The 17,490-nt window shown below is 47.5% G+C and overlaps 1 protein-coding gene across 1 annotated transcript in view; it reads right to left on the reverse strand.

Annotated features, from left to right (window-relative positions):
• Positions 1–4,010: 4,010 nt before the first annotated feature.
• Positions 4,011–17,490, reverse strand: part of CLSTN2 (calsyntenin 2) — a 175,319-nt gene continuing 161,839 nt past the window's right edge. Inside the window, exon 15 of the mRNA XM_043474112.1 lies at positions 4,011–15,525. Coding sequence (XP_043330047.1) covers positions 15,322–15,525 — 204 coding nt within the window. The 3' untranslated portion in view covers positions 4,011–15,321. The remainder of the gene's footprint in view (positions 15,526–17,490) is intronic.

Below are 17,490 nucleotides of genomic sequence, written 5' to 3' on the forward strand. Positions count from 1 at the left end.
GAGATATAAATCTAATAAAATTTTTGTGAGGTTAAAGTAAAATAATGCATATAAAGCACAGCACAGTTCCAAGTACCTAGTTAGTGCTTAATAAAATACATATATTAATAATGATTCCCATGACAACATTTGTTAGAATGGAAAGCACTTCTAAGCCATAGTCCATTTGGTTTTATTTTAAGATCATTACAGGGGCTTTGCTGGTGGTCTAGTGGTTAAGAATCTGCCTTGCAATGCAGGGACATGGGTTCAATCCCTGGTCAGGGAACCAGGATCCCACATGCTGTGGGGCAACAGAGCCCGTGCTCCACGACTAAGAACTGACACAGTCAAGGAAATAAATATTTTTTTTAAAGAAGATCATTACAAAAACACAGAGAGGCTCTTTGGAGGCCTGTCCCTTGGTTTGCTTTGCTAACATGCTGTGGTCTCAGTTGGGTGGGACTGACCCAGAGTTTCAAGCTGGGTGTTATCATGGTGACCAACCAGTGGCAAGGAAGAGAGTCCCTGCAGGTGCTGTGGCCACCCGTGGTACCCGGTCTTGAAGCTCAGTGAACCCTTTACCTTCTCCACTTCCCTTTGGCGGCCCAGCATCCCAGTGTGCAGGACACCAGCCAGCTCCAGCCTGTACGTGTCACCCTTCTGTTGGCCAGGCAGCACTGCTGACATCACACCCCGACGCTGGCGCCATCAGCAGCAATCCATACATGCTTGGGTTCCACAACTTTTCTTGGCCGATTGAACCTGAGATATTGCCTTCATGTGCAAGATCAAGAGCATAGAAACTGAAGGGACTTCCCTGGTGGTCCCTTAAGACTCTGCGTCTCCAATGCAGTGGGTATGAATTTGACCCTCAATCAGGGAACAAAGATCCCACACACCACATGGCCAAGAAAAGAAAAAACAATGATCAAAAAAGAGGATTCACACTGGAAGTTAAGGTGTGATACTGAGTGGGCTGTTGGAGCAGATAGGTATTGAGGGAAGTGGAGCTGGGACTCAGAGGTGTCATGCTTGGCATGAAATTAACTGCTTGGTTCTGGATGATTCCCTCAGATGAGGCACTGACAAAGGGAAGAACTATGGGTCTGGGCTCCAGGTCCTTATCTCAGGCTAAAGGCAAAATTTCCCAAAGTGAATGCTGGTCAGAAGGATCTTTAGGAGGGCAAGCATTCCACAGTCCAATCAGTTTGAGAAACTCTCTTTCCTACATTTTCTTCCAGATTCCCAATGCATGTTCTGAAAATTTCTGGCCTTAGGTCATGGGTACAGGTGCTCCGGGAGTCCTCTTGATACCTGAACTGTAAATAGTGGTGTGTGAAAGTGGCCTTGAAAAAGCTCACCATTAGGATCTCTTTCTAACCCTGACTTTAGTGATATCACGTTGGTGGCTTCAGATCAGCCAAAGAGGGAGTAGTTATGTCATGGGAGTCAGCAAATGCTACAAATTTGAACTCTTTTCCCCAGAACTGCTTGATAGACATCCTCCAGTACACCATGGCCCAGAGACCTGCTCGCCTTGGTCACGTCTTTGAGTACCCACATAGCTGACCATGACCCATAGGACCAAATAATAGGAATCAAGGGTGGTGTGATGATTCTTTGTTTCTGATGAATTGTACTCACCTGATCCACACTAATATGGTCTAGAATAGAGGTCACAGAATGGTCAACTGAGTCCTGAAGTCAGCCTGCTAATCCATTTTGGCTGGGGGTTGGGGGGAGGGGAGTCCATACAACATTTGTTAAAACCCAGGAATTAGTGGCCAAAACTTAAAATCTGGTCTATTCCACATGAAAACCCAGGCTTCTGACTGTCTTGAAAGAGAAAATCAGAAGCTCTGGCAATCTTGAGCAATACCCTTGCACTGAGACAGGGGCTGGGGCTGAGAGTCAGTCACCCCTGTGGACTTGCGCACATTTGTCTTTACACTGAAGGCCCCATCTAGGTAACTGTTCTCCCTTTGGCTACCTTTACCTCTGCAGGCATGTGAGTTTGGCTTATAACAAAAAGTCAGTCCCGCGCTCTGTTCCTCCCACAGTTGGCTTGAGGTGCTTTACAGTAGGAAGGCCATGCTCCAGGGTGCAGAGGTGGGTAGGATCATCTTCCACTGGGGAAATCAAAGTGGCATTACTGATCTATAGCCCTGAAGCTCAGGGGGGAACTTTCTATCAGAGATCAGACTTCCATGATTTTGGGTATGCGAGAATGGATGGCATTACAGGTAGTAGGACCAGCAGGAGCAAAAGCATGGAGATAGGAATGTTCACGTGTGCTTCGGGAATTCCAAGACCTAGGATTCCTGCTAGGCAATTGGGTGATATAAGGGTGAAAGCGTAGACTGGGCCAGGTCACAGAGCCCCTTGGATTGGAGGTTTAATTCAGTTTAGCTTCATAAATGCTCTCTGAGCCCTTTCTAGCCCAGGTTCTCCACTAGAGCATGAACACAGGTCTGACTGAGATGAAAACCTCTGTCCAGGACTTTTATCCATAGTGTAGTCATTTATAAGTTGGTTTTTGTTGGTGTGTGTGTTTGCCATGGACCCTCATCAGGTTTACCTAACGTAAAGCCCTTTATTCAAACCTGATAAACCAGAAAAAGTTCAGTTAAAAAAAAATCTATCTTGTTTGACCTGAGGGACAAGGAAAGCCCTGGAGTTCCAGGGGATTTCCATATGAAGGGTAAGTTCCTAGAAGTCTCTGTAGCCTGTCTGCCTGGGAGGGCACCGCCCAGCAGAGCTTCACTCTCATGTGGACACAGTCAGAGAGGGAGGCCAAGAGCAGGCCGTTGTGGAGGCTGAGGGGTGAGGGGATGCTTTTGGAAGAGATGAGAGGGAATAGGCAGGAAAGATAATGAAGGGTCCGTTTATCAGACAGCAAGACCATGGGCCCAGTTGTTTCAAGAACAAAGGAATGATGAGAACTGTCAAGGGCCCTCTCTATATAGGGCTCCAGAGATGCCCAAGGATAGGGGTGTGTGTGTGTGTGTGTGTGTGTGTGTGTGTGCACTTGTGTATAAGTGTACTTGTGTGTGTGTTATCCAGGTGAAGATGGAAGGAACCCCAAACAGACAAAATCTTCTCAGGCTTCTTGCTGACTCTCTGAGACATAATACAAAAAATACAGTTCATTGTGTCTTCACATAGAACAGAAGAGCTCCTCTTAGGGTGTGAACAGCCTGTATTTGGGGGATCCTCATAGATGGGGAGATGTAAGCAGGGGTAGGAAAGGAAAGGGTGGCAAGGGTAGGTAGATAGCATATGGCTGGAGGAGGGTAGCCTGAGGTACATTAAAAAAAAGGGTCTATTGGTGATGTTTGCTGTGTTGCATGCAATGTGAATCCCTTCCATGACCTCAAAACTTCCAAGAAAACTGACTTTTCCTTCCTTCTCTCTGGAAGCAAAAAGTAAGACTTAACCCCTGGGTGGGCCCAATATAAATTAGGAGGGAGAGGCAGCTGTATCCGCGACTCACATAAAAGTCCTCTGGATGTCCACTGGGTTTGGATGGGAAGACAGCCCATCTTCAGGTTTCAAGAACAAGGTGGACCTGACTGGCACCTGGGTGTAAGGGAAGGTCAGCGGGAATGGAAGAGCAAGAAGCAATAGGCTGGGGAGAGAGAGAGAGGGGGAGAGTGCTGGCCTCAGCCCCACCTGCCCTCTTCAATGCCCCCAGCTCTCTTGGGTCTCATCTTCATCTTAATTAAGATCACACACATAGAGCTCCAGCGCTTTGTAGGTGCTCAGCAAACACCTTAGCACCGCCTTTGCATTGGTCTCCAGTAACAGTGCAGCCCAATTCCGCTCTGTGGGTAACAGGGTGCCCTGATGGAGCCCAGAGAGGGGCCAGTTTGCCATGTCACCATCCCTCAAATCGTCCCACGTCCCTCTCTCCCCCAGGCATAGATTTAGGACAGAGCCCCAGAGACTACTGACCCAATCAAAGCTGTTCTTAGCATCTCACCTCATCAGATAGTCTCGAGAACAAAAGCTCTCCGAGGTCACCTTTACTGTGAAATTTGAAAATCATATTTATTCACCAATTCACAGAAAGTGTCATAATGACCACCAACATGAATCAGTTTGTAGGCATTTACAAGCCAAGGCTGAAAATAAATATCTGTGTTGAATAGGCATTTAACAAATTACTTGGAAACAGCAAGAATCTGAATTGTTAGAAATTCAAAGTTTGTGATTCACACACGGGTAAGATCACAGTCATGGGAAGGAGCCCAACAGATTCCTATGATGGTTCTTATTTCTTCTTATATCTTTATATACATACAGCTTCTCGGTGCGCCTCACCTCGTGTCAGCCTGGAGTGGATCCGACAACTCAATTAGGCAGGGGAGGGGAGCTGAGAGAGGGTGGGGGGAGGCAAAAGGGCATTTTCCTCTGTGACTGGGCAATCTTGCTCAATGAGCAAGATGACAGCATGATCCCCTGAAATTAGATTCAGTATAAATGCATCTTTCTAATGAGATAGTCCAGAGTTTGCCTTTTATCACACTCATACACACACAATAGTATATTTAGTAAATAAACCCATTTTCTAAATTGAAGGAATTCACTCTGAGACAGCTAGAAGATCTCAGAAGTCTGACATGTGTCAGGTACACACTGGCCCAGCCATGGAGCTGCAGATGGCCATGGCGAGAGGCACTCTGGCCTCACTGGCAGAAACTGTCTAGACAGTGATGGTGATCAAAGGTGATTCTATAGAATGATGCTGCTGGCCCTTCCTCTGTCTATAGTGTCAACACCACAGAGGTTCTGAGGAGAGAAAGCTCACAGGACCTTTCCCCCACCCACTGTGGTCAGGCAGATTGGAATAAACAGTCATCCAAGGCTTCTAAATGCCGGTGGTAGCTCTGGATAAGGGAGAAGAAATCTCTAGACCTTTGAGATCAGCTGAGCCCAGAACCTTTTCATTTAGCTCCAGAACTGAAGTTGGCAAAATTCCACAGCATTTCATTGAGTATCTAGGAAATGGCAGAGACCACAGGAAGAGAGCCCCTAGCCCTGTTCCTTGTAGAAATATCTTGCTGGGAGTTATGCAGATGTGGCTTCAGTGGTACTGACTGACTTACTGTAACATTCTGTCAGTGATCACTACCAGAGAGCCTGACCCAAGACTTGCAGCTGGCTGACAGGATGCCGAATCTGTGAATCCACAAAAGCTTCTCATCCAGCTGTGATGATCTACAAGGGGGATGTGGCTGACCTGCTTCTCTGCAACTCATTTAACTTGGGGTGTGTTGATTCTAGGGCTTCCCAGGTGACTGATTGGTAAAGAATCTGCCTGCCAAGCAGGAGATGCAGGTTCCATCCCTAGGTTGGGAAGATCCCCTGGAGAAGGAAATGGCAACTCACTCCAGTGTTCCTGTCTGGGAAACCCCATGCAGAAGAGCCCAGCAGGCTACAGTCCATGGGGTCGCAAAGACTCAGACATGACTTACTGACTAAATAGCAGCAGCAGGGTGATACTACCGTCTACTAAGTGGCAACAAGCTGGACCTTCAATTTCTAAGCGTTTACCAAACTCTTACTATGTGCCAGTGTTTTGAGAGCAAGAATAACAGTAAGAAAAAGCATAACATCCAAACCAGGGCTTCTAAGGAATTTAAAATGTGAACCATTGACATCTTCATTTTACACCTCACTTATTTCTTCATTTTATATATGTGTGTGTGTATATATATATGACACATATTTAGCTGTCCTTAGCTACTTGTCTGAAAATTTATATTTAATATACTAATTTTCCAAACATATGTCCCAAATCATTTTGACTCTTACCTTACTGACATTATAACGTCCATACCAATATAACATATCCACTCTACTACCTACAGATGTCTTTGAAAACAACTGATTTCTGCATGCAGTTTCTTTTCTAAACTCATCAACTGTTTTTCTTCCATCTCCTATCAAGTCTGTCCAGTAGAGACCACCAACAACCCCTTTTGGAAGCCACTGAAGCCAGGCTGGAAGCAGTCAAGTGGATTGATCCGTAATAACTAGTTCATCCAGAACTGAAATCAGCTTCAAACGACTCAGTTTGGAAGTGATTGATTTGCTTGCCTCAGCAGTCACATGACCAGACTCACCCATCCTTGGCTGAACCTTGGATTCTACAGCTGTCAATCTAGAGCAGTCCTCTGGCTTCCCCAAGGAGCCATGTCCCTCTTGCTGTCACTCTTCCTCAGCCTCACCTGTTCCCTCTCCCAACTCTGAGTCACCTTTCCCCTCAATCTCTTCTCTTGTTTTTTGAGTAGTCAGTCCTGGGTAGCAAGTCTGGTTTCCTGATCTCCTAAATGCTTCTGCTTTATTTCCAGCATTTGAAATTAGTGAAAATGGGCATGACCTCTCCCGAATCCCACATGTCAGAGCCTCCTCTGCAGCCATGTAAGGGAGTTGGGGTTGGGGGTGGGGCTCCTGATCCTTCGTTCCAGACCCACCAGGATGGATGTACTTTTGTCTCAGAGGTGGACATTCATCATTACATTCACATCTGTGACCCCGCTCCCTCCCTCAAGCACAGGCGGAGCCCCGCATCAGAGAGCTATTAACCCTTTCCCAGGGTTGATGTCTCCTCCTTTTCATTCCCTTTTCTGTAAGAGGGGCTGGAGCCTGTAGCTGAGACTTATGGTTGGTTCTCTGCTTCTGCAAATACACAAAACCTGTGGGCTCATTTCTCTGAGAGTTCTTCCCATTGGGGAAAAAGAACCCTCCAATTTGTGTGTGTGTGCATATGCATGCATGTGTGCGTCCCATTTCTGTTCTGAAATGCTCAGGAAAAAAGGTCTTGGCAGCCAAGATGCATTTTTGTTTCAAGATAAAAGCAAACAGACATTAGAGCTGACATGTTTCTCTTGCCTGTGATTAATACACACCGTCTGCCTTTCAGCTCTTCTCATGTCTGTTGCCCTCTTTTCATTAGTCTGTTGGGAACTGAGCTTCATCTTGATGAATCTCCTCTGCAGTGAATCTGATAAAAGGGCCTGAAGAGCAGCACAGGCATTAACAGAGTATGACTTTCTCTCCTCGGTCAGGATGCTGCCCATGACCTTTGGGGCAAAGCCAGTCGGCTCATCAAGGCCCACCTACCCCGGCTCCTTGCCTAGGGGCTCCTGTTACTGGTTATAGCTGGGAGAGGGTCCCTCTCCAAAAAACCCCACTCTCTTCTTCCTCCACTGGGGCAGCAGGAGTGCTCCCCTTTCTCTACTGCACTTCTGTCCTCCTCCACCTGAATTTATAAAGGACCTGGACTTGTATGTGGAGAGAAAAGATGGAGCCATCCTCCCTCATTGTAGCATCTTAATTTTTCAAACCCCAAATTCATGGAGGTTAAGTGATCTCTGCTATTCCATTTACTTCAGCATGTATAGAGCACATGCTGTGGCCGAGGTGCCTTGCTAGACACCCAGGGTGTTGCGATAGATACGTTTCTCTTCTCGCTTTGAGGAGGGGCCTGGGGCAGCCGAGGAGGCCACAGCCAGGGAGCCATCCTAGCCTTACACAAGCACGTTTTCTAGTGTTCTAGTCACCCCCTCTGGTGCCTGGAAAATGAGGGCGGTGGTTCCTTTTCACTCAACGGAAAGTTTTCATGGAGTGGGCCCTGATTCTGGACATGTGGCACCTCAGCGTCCAGAGGTACCAGCTCCCCACTGCTCCTCAAGATGGGAGGAACTGCTGGTATTGGGACATGATTTTCTCTGGTGTTTCTGGCTAATGTAAATGGCTGTTATGTCCTGCCCAGTGCCACACTGCGTGTGTCCCACCTATATCTAGGACTTCAATGAACACTCCCCCTTATTCACTCACTCTACCTGATGTCATGGCTAGATCTGTGTCCTCACCCTCAGTTCACGGTGTGTCCCTGTCCTGCCTGCCAATAAGAACAAAACCCACCTGCTCCTGGAACTACTGAAGGCCTCTCCATCCTCTTTCTGCCACCCCCATGGGAGCTTTTGTCCCACGGGAGCCTTTGTAATAAGTGGCTAACCTCAGGGAAACATATAACGTTGCCTTAAGGTCATGGGCGAGAAATGTTTCATGAGAGAACTCACAAAGAGGCCAGCTTGTGAACAGAGGCTCTCCTGGATCTAAGTGACATGAAGGAATGCTTTACCTTCCCCTCTTGGGTCTGGCTGATTCTCCCCTCTCTCTTCCCACAGCACACAACTGGCCAGCCCCATTTGCCCTTGTCAGTATATTCTAATCTATGAGAGATGAGTTAATCCCAATAGGATCTTTGTGGTTTTAGGACACTGGACATTTAATTAGAAGATCTTTTCCAAGCTGGATTGGAGAAACAGAGGTGTCCTGGGGAGAGGGGGTGGCATTTGGGAGGTATCAGCAAGGAGATGGCTGAGAGGACCAGGAATGAGTCTGATCAGGAGGGGATGGGGGTTCGTAGGAGTTAAACAGTAGATGCTGGATCTCTGAGGTCATGTATCTGGGCTCCTTCCCAGCCCGTTTCTCTCTGTGCTTCCACCCCAAGGCCCAGCACCCCATTCTCTGATTCCCAAAAATCCATACATGAAGACAGATTCAGTACCCCAGAGCTAGGTGTAAATGACTAATAGGGCGCCAACTAGTTCCTTCCAAAGGTTTGTGGACCTTCACAGTTTAAACCTAATCTAGAAACTAAATCAATAAAAGGTGGACCTCAGGGATCCAGTTGATGGGGGGAAAGGGCATTGGTGGAGCCTGGCACCTTTGTAGGTCTTAGAAATTTGAGGGCCAAGACATTATTTGTAGGGAAGGCTGCACATTTGTTTTGGGGTTTTGTTTTCTACTTTCAGTAGCATCCAGAGTGAGTTACTGCCCTTCCAAGAAAAGCCATTCATTCCCCATCCGATTTAGTGGCTGCATGTGACACCGCATGGCACTGTCTCATTACAAATGGAGCCATGCTACAATCATCTGGCTGTGTCCTTAACTGACCTGGCTCCACTCCTGCCAGGCCCTGGGCCACTCCACCAGTGTACTGCAGTTTAATTGTTTCCCCTTAAAATACAGACGTGAAGGAGGCCACTCATCTTATAGGACCCTGGAAGGTGGCCTCCCTATGGCTGGGTGGCCTCGCTGCAGCTTCTCCTGGGCTGTCTTTCTCCAGGGTGAGTGGGGCCAGACCAGCAGGGAGTGGTTCATGCCCTAGGGGAGGAGCGGAATTGGGACTAGGACCAGGGTTCCCGGAAACCACTGACTCAGAGAGAGAGTGGATTAGAGCCTGGAGGACCCAGGAGAGAGGTGGGGCAGTCTGTTTCAGCATTCTCATCAGTACACAATTTAAAAAAAAAATCTTGTTAATAGTCATCGGCTCCCAATGGCAGCTTTAATCTTTCTTCTCATCCTCTGGATCAGTGGTCCTGAAACCTTAGTGTGCATCAGAATCAGAGAGCTCCTTAACACACAGGTGCCAGACACCACCCCAGTTTCTGGTTCAGCGGGTCTTGGGTGGGGCCCAGGAATTTGTATTTCTCATTTGATCCCAGGTGATGCTACTGCCTTGGCCTAAGGACACCTTGAGAGCCTGGATTCCATAGCATGGGGTGTGAACCTGCAGTAGGTCCTCACAACTCAGCCATTTTTCCTTCTTCAGCTCTAACCTGGGACCTCCGAACCCCAGGCTGTTCCACCTAGGCTGTAGATCTAGGCTCATGCTGGCTCCTGGACCTGGGTTGCCCTTCCTAACTTCCAATGTCTGGCTGCCTGCTGTTTCTACATATGAACTTCCTTTGGCTGGTTTCACTGAATCTCAGCCCTTGGCCATGCTATTTCTGCCTTGTAGGCAGGGTGACTGGCTTCCATCTACAGGCGAGCTGAATCAGCCTGGAATGGAATTAAGAAAAACCATTACAATATTGTAAAGTAATTAGCCTCTAACTAATATAAATAAATGAAAAAAAAAAAAAAGAAACATGTAGGATAAGGCTGCCTACATCCCTAGAAAGTTCTCCACTTGGCCTCAGCAACGTGTGGCAGGGTTCCCACCTACCTCCTGACACAGTTGGAGAACTGCCAAAGCAAGCTATCCCCCTCTCCCAATCCCAACTTCTGTCCCCACCATCCGGACTGCTTGTGGACAGCCTCCAACAGGGCAGAGGAAACATCCCAGCAGCTTGGAAGATCCTCACAGGTAAAACCACCACTCATCCATCCTCCCTTCCCCATTCCTGGCACAGGGCCTGGCACGCCATAGGGGCTGAGCAAGGCTTTTCTGAATTACATTGAACAGAGTGGCAAACACAGAATCCCATCTGTTCGCTCATGGCATACAGGGGGTGTCTGATTGCTTTCTGGGGTGCTCATGAAGGTAACATCTTCTATCTCTTTTCGTCTCCCTGGAAGAGTCAAGTTTGGCTTCTAACCCACTTGTTACCAAGCCAACTCTTCTTTCTGGTTGGCGCCCCAAGGAAAACCAGAACAAGATCTATAAAGCAGGTACAGAATGAATTTATAAAGTAAAGCAAATAAGGGCAGGGAAATGAAGGTGCTGGAGTAGATTTCAAAACTTTCATTACTCATTGCCTTTGCCCACAGCTGGACAACAGAAAGTGGTTACATGAAAATTAAATTGTGCCCAGGGCTTTGGCTTGTCAGCCTCGATAAATGTCTGATGCCAATGGAGAATGCTGTAGCATCTTGAGCCTGCCAGGGTGCATCACAGGAGGCTTAGGGGGTCCCCCAAAGACCTCAGGATGGTCTTCCCTGAAAAGCATCTACATTGCACTGGTACATTTTTTTTCAAAGGATTAGACCAGCTCTCTCTCTCTCTCTCTCTTTTTTTTTTTAAGTAAAACTGATCTGGTTAATTCAAATAAGGGGATGGTTAAGAAGAAAGTTCTCCTGTTTTCCTTTTCTTCCTTTGGCTAATGTTGACTCATACAGCCAAGAAGACTGCTAATTTTGAAGTGTGCCCGGCTGGGCTTTCAACTGATTATGCTGTATTGATTTAAACAGTCACAAGTTTTTTAGATCATTTTTATAGCAATGGCATGAGCAGGGCTGAATGGAAATCAGTCTGAGATAATGAACATTCCTGCTTAGAAATCATTATGGGCTGAGTTGTTGGGGGAAGGCCCTGCACCTGGGAGCCAGCACTTAGCTCAGTGGGCTTCATGCTCAGCGGTCAGCGGGTTCCTGGATCCCAGGCTTTTGGCTCTTGACGAATGCTTGCCTGAGCTTGAGTCAATTCAACTAGTAACAAGTTATTTTTTGGTTTTTGTTTTTGTTTTCCCTCTGGAACATGGATTTTAAAAACAGTTTAGTTAAGGACTATGCATTATTTGCTGTTCATTTTGGAGGCAATGACCCCTGAGTAGTTAATGGGAGGGCCTAAGATACCTGCTTTCTCTTGGCAAATGAAAGGCTGGAAGGCTGCTTTCCACACACACACGGTTGAGGTGTGCAAATTGTGGCCCCAGGGCTGAATCTGCCCAGCTGCTAGTTTCTGTAAGGTCCATGGACTCAGTTATTTCTGTTTTTAAATACTGCAAAATAAAAGTCAAACAAGTAATAAATTTTTGTGACATCTGACAATAATATGAATTCAAATTGCCTGATTTTTTAGTGTTCATAAATAAAGTGTTTTTTTTTTTTTTTAATATAGCCATATTCATCCATTTAAGTGTATTGTCTGTAGCTGGTTCATGCTACCATGGCAGGGTAGAATACTTGCGACAGAGACCTTATGGCCTGAAAAATCCAAGATATCACCAACTTGCTCCTTCCAGGTGAAGTCTGCCAATCCTGCCATATGTATAAGAACAGGGTACATTACTTCCCTTCCAGGAGTCCATCTCCCTGCAGGGTCCAGATCTGCCAGGTCACAGCCCTTACTACAAGCAGAGCTGTGTGGGCTAAGCCCTGCTTGATAGAATGACTGTATATATTTAAGACAGAGGTGGTGAAAGCAGAACCCACTTTTGGCAGAAATCACACTTTTGGTAACTAGACGAACTGAGGCCTCGGTCAGATTTATAGCACTTGATTAAACCTACTAGAGTGTACTTAGTATTATTTAACGCAGGTGGCCAACTAGTTGATTGCTTTACTCCACTAGGGCAACTCATTCTGTACTAGCCTTTCCCATCAACCTCCTCCTTCTCTTCTTCCTTGTCACCTGAGGTTTCAGCCTATGAGTTTCCAACCTCCAGAGAGCAGGATCTGGGCATCTGCTTGGCAAGACAAGCAATGGTCTGTCCTGTGGACAAACTGGTCAGCTGTTCCTTCCTGTCCAGATGGACATCTGCTGCTGCTGCTGTCTGGGTGAGAGGCCGCAGGGTATCCGGCCATCTGGGAGTTTGGGTTCCTACATGCCAACAGATGGAGACTGGAAAACGCTGGACTGATGAATGGCATTTTTCACCTGTGGTTAGAATCCTTGAGAGATGGCAATTTATGTTACTCACCACTTCCTGGACACTCCCTGGAGCTTCTGCTACTTTTATATAGTTGCCCCTTCTTGTTCTCACCTGTGGGGCTGAGTTCGGTGCTGGGAACACCATAAACACCCACAGACCCAGCAGTATCTCAGGTGCCTCATCCTCAGGGCTGGCAATACAGGCTGATCTCCCACAGTGGGAGCAGACAGAAAGGGCTCTGACCTGACCCCACTGTTTCTCTGCATATGAGTCCTGTCACAAGTGAATCGACTGCGCTGCCCTGGCCAAGTGCTACTTTCACCTGCTCCCTTCCCTCCAAAAGTCCCCAAACGTATAATGGTTTTTTGTGCCCCAAACAGCTCACTCAGCCGTAAATAAGTGATGTAGCCATTTGAGGCAGCAGAAGGCATGGGGACCACCTTCCCCACCCCAACCAAACCGAAAGACCTAGCAGAAGAAAGCACTCTCCTGAACACCAGACTTAAATATTTTAAACAAAAATCCAATTCCACAAGAATTGGCTTTAAACATATCCATACAGTATTCATTTTACTGTTATAATTTTGCAAGACTTCTGTTAGCTCCTGAAGGCCCAACTAAAGGATCTCTGTTTAACTAAGGGGACTGTAAGGAGTAAAATCCCGAGATTTTCTTCTAGTAGATGCATAGACCCAGCCTGACAGAAAAGGGCTATTGGGGAAATTCACAGAGGCGCTTATTTCCATTCAATGAATAGAAAAACCACAAAGTTCTGCTAGTGCTTCTTCTAAGAAGGGAAAAATGAGAGCATGGGTTGAGTTTGTGAATGAGTCCCTCTTCTTCCTGCAACTTCTCCCTCTCCCTCTGCATTTGTCTCTTACATGATTTCTATGCCTATTTCTCCTCTGCAGCTATCAAGTCCTTTAAAGGTTGGAAGAGTTTATTGTCTGCTTTCTTCCTTTCCCACAGCTGCTGGTAGAGTGCTTAGCACACAGCAGATTCCTAGCAATGCCTCTTGGTTCATGAACACAAATAAGTAGAATCAGAGTGGCAGGCCCTAGGCAAGGAGTGGATGGTGGGGAGTCCCATCTAGTTGATGCATCAGAAAAACTCTGAGCAAGATGCTGAATCTCTGAAGCTCAGTTTACTCAACATGAAAATGGGTCTAATAATAGATGTCCCCACTACCTCATAGGATTATTGGAGGCTTGAAGGAGAGAATAGATGCAAAAAACACTCTAGGCGATGGAAAAAACTGCCTAAGGTGGTTTCCTCAAATCAGAAGGTTTCCTTGAATCAGAAAGACCTGTCATGGATCCTCACTGGGTGGAGGTCAGACTAAAGGACACTGACGGTGGTCCCCCTTCATAAGTTCTGAGTTGGTAACACAGCAAGTAGAGTGAATAGATTCTGACCTTTCTTTTGAACCTGAATGCCCTGTGCCTATGGACCAGCTCATTGCTGTGCCAAACCAATATGAGATGGTTGGGGAATGGGTGTGGGGAGAGTTCGCGGACAGACCATACATACTAAGGACAAAAAAGCCCAAGACATTTGAAACAAAGACATTCGCAGAGCCTCGTGGAAGTCCTATAACAGCTCTAGTTCTTGCCTGCTATCTTCTTGGCCACAAAAGATCACAGACCAGTTACTATAGCAACAACTCTCCTCCAAAAGTGTCCACGTTAAGATGGAGATGGAAAAGATTTTCTTATTTAAACAAAGAAGAAAGAATGAAACTAGGTTTTTGGATATATCTGCCGTCCACCTAAGGCGTTGCTCCTTTTCTGAGAAGAAAAAAGAAGCTGTTATTATGGCAAACATGCTTCTAATTCCTAGCAGTTTAATCTCCAAACTCTTATTTTAGATTTGACGCTGTCCATGCTTGTTCCAATACATTCAAGAGGAATGTATCTTCTCAAGAGGCAGAACTGTGAACTAGGGGATGAGGGACCCTAAGACTAGATGGTGAGAGCCTTGTCCACTTTGGGGCCACCTTCTGGCCTGGGAGGGCCCAGCCACCCTCATCACGCAGCTGTGTCCACCATGCAGCCCAGCCGTACTTCTCCTCAGCCCTTCCTTCTGCTCCCCAGTTGTAGGTCTGTCTCAGTTGCTGCCGGGGGCAGTAGCTGTCTGGAATGCTTTCTGGCCTCCATGGTGTCCTGTGGTGGGAGCTGCCAGCAGGGCAGCCCTGCGGGTCTCAGTGGCTGCCAGCAAGGCAGATTTTCAGAGCACTTTGGCAGGAACCAGACCCTGCTGTGGCCAAGGACCTATTCTTGGTTTTGGACTTTTCATATAAGCTTCTATGGCCTCAAGAAGAACAAAGGAAAAGGCTCTCCAAAATGAGAGAGCGGATGTGTGTGTGGGGTGAGGGGAGCCCAAGCAAACCTGTCCTGCAAACTTAATTCCACCTGGGTAAGGATGTTCCTTTGACGTGCAGAGGACTTAGACCTCCGGAGTGTAGAGTCTGACTACCCTGCCTGTAGGAAGCAGCCTAGAGAGTCAGGTGAGGAGAATCTGCCAGACTGTTTGGAGAGAACATGGAGTCCGCACTCGCACAGTGGGTTGGAACTTAAGAGCCCTGGGGACGCGGAGCCCCCAAGTTGGGGAGCAACATAAAGGCTGATCTTCTCCCCTACTGGGAAGAGCAAACAGAGAGAACCCACAGATCTGGTTAACAGAATGCTGGGTGAGCCCTGGGCCAGAGAAGTGGGTGTCACAGGAAAACGTTCACCCTGAAGTTCCCACTAAGGATGACGCTGGGCTTCTGGAAACTGCCCCAGGACTGGGACACGAGCAGAGCCCAGGGCGTAAAACGTGGGTTCCAGAATGCTGGGGAAGGCCTGCGCGGACCATCATGGAAATCAGAGGTGACATGTGATAGGCTGCGGTGTACATCGGGGCGGGGCTTACAAAACGGACAGGCGGGTGGGCGTGGCCCCGGGCACTAGTAGGGGAGGGTGGAGTCGTCCCACTCCAGCTGGGCTTTCTTGGCTCCACTCTGACCGTGTCTGCCCCTGCCCGACCCTTCCTCCTCCTCCTCGTCACTGCCCTCCGACTCGCTGCTGCTGGAGCTAAGGTCTTCCTCCGCTTCTTCCTCCTCCTCCTCTTCCTCGGTCTCCTCTTCCCCACGCCCTGGGGCTCCGTGTTTCTGGATGTCAGAAGAGAGAAGGGAAACGCTCATCATGGATGAGACAGAAGCCATGTTGGCGCTTATGTCTCTCTCTCCATTAAGGAGATAATTAGGGCACCTTGGAACTCCTTCCCTTAATGCTCAACCCTTGGGCTAGGAGATGGACTTTGGAAGGGAAGTCCTCTGGAGAAAGACCAGTTGGAGGACTAAGGAAAAGACAAGAAATGGCGAATTCCAAGACCCAAACTCAAGATAAATTGTTGTTTTAGGTACTGCACATTTAAGTTGATCCCATCCATCATCCAGTGAACCTTTTGGGTTAAGGTTTTGTTGTTGTTGTTTTGTTTTGTTTTAAATTTTTGGTGAGACTTCCCTGGTGGCTCAGATGGTAAAGAATCTGCCTACAATGTGGGAGACCTGGGTTTGATCCCTGGGTCAGGAAGATCCCCTGGAGAAGGGAACCCACTCTGGTATTCTTATCTGGAGAATTCCACGGACAGAGGAGCCTGGTAGGCTACAGTCCGTGGGATCACAAAGAGTCAGACACAACTGAGTGATGAACACTAACACACTTACATTTTTGGCAGCACCCCACAACATGTGGGGCCTTGGTTCCTTGACCAGGGATCAAACCTGCACCCCCTACTTGGAAGGTGGAGTCTTAACCACTGGACCACCAGGGAAGTCCTGGGTTAAGGTTTGTTTTCTGGCATTTCTGGAACCTATCTACATGGAACTTTCCAAGTCTTTAGTGACTTGCTTCTCAATGAGAGAATGACATTTAAGTTTGTACCCCTTTTCCAGGTAGGAAAATAATGTCTCTGGGAGCAGGTGGTCTTCTAAGCCAAGACTCAGGTGGGCTGCCCCTCAAAAATACTCCTTCCAGAAGGACAAAGTTCATGGTCCTCATTTTCCCTGCCTGCCCTTCATCACCCGACTTGTGTCCTAAACTCCACCCTACTCTTTTCCAGTCTTATCCCCTCCCCTGAGCTTTTTGGTGATTCCAGTAAAATCTGATATCTGGATTTATGCTTTGAGTTGATGACTAGCCATAAAAAACACGCACCCATGCCTGTCTTCATCCCTTCTCTGTAGTGTTTTCTCTTCTACCTTTACCTCCCCCTAAATCCTACCCATTCTTCAAGGTCTCTCTTAGGTTCCAAGGAGTATTCCCTGGACACTCCAGCCCCAAAGGCTTGCCCTACTCTTGCTTCACTGACTGCCAGGTTACCCCTTGGCAAGCACACTCTGGTCAGGTAATCAGACTGCTTCAGGCATAATGATCTTGCATCCCACACCCAAGACTCAGTTCTTTGAGGGTGGAAATTATGGGGTTCCACAGTGATGCACTTAATACTACACCTCAGCACATGACGGAAGCTGCATCAGTGTGTTGGCTCTGAAACTGAAGCATGAAGCCAGGTGAGGGGGAAACGGGACAGGCTGGGACACTTCATTGTTGACTGGCGCCTCGATGGCCAGTGGCTACCTTGCTTTCCTGCTCCAGCCTTTCCCTCCACCCAGCACCCACGGGCAGACCAAAGGGCACAATGGAAGTGGCTTTTGTTGGTATTCATATGCCCAGATCAGGAGGACTGGACACTCATGGGCGGATTTGGGGAGCTGATGGCCAATTGGGACAATAAGAACTTTAGAATCAGGCAGTGGTGAGTTTGAATACTGGTGCTGACATTACCAGTTATGGGAGTCTGAACACTTTACTTTGCCTCCCTGAGTTGGTCCCACATTGGTAAATGAGGATGGGAACTCCTATGTCACAAGTTGCTGGGAAGATTAAATGAGGCGATGTGTACTGAGGACCCAGTGCAGTTCTGGCATGATGGGGGCTCAATAAATGGCAGGTGTTAGCATTGTGCTTTTGTATTTACCTACTCTGAGCCTCTAAGTGAGCTTTGCAGGCAGATGGAGCATAGCCACCTAATTTATACTGGTAGCTAATCAAAAATTCAATCCTGAGTCCCT

The sequence above is a fragment of the Cervus canadensis genome, chromosome 7 (genome assembly GCF_019320065.1).
Source record: "Cervus canadensis isolate Bull #8, Minnesota chromosome 7, ASM1932006v1, whole genome shotgun sequence".
NCBI classification, from domain to species: domain Eukaryota; kingdom Metazoa; phylum Chordata; class Mammalia; order Artiodactyla; family Cervidae; genus Cervus; species Cervus canadensis.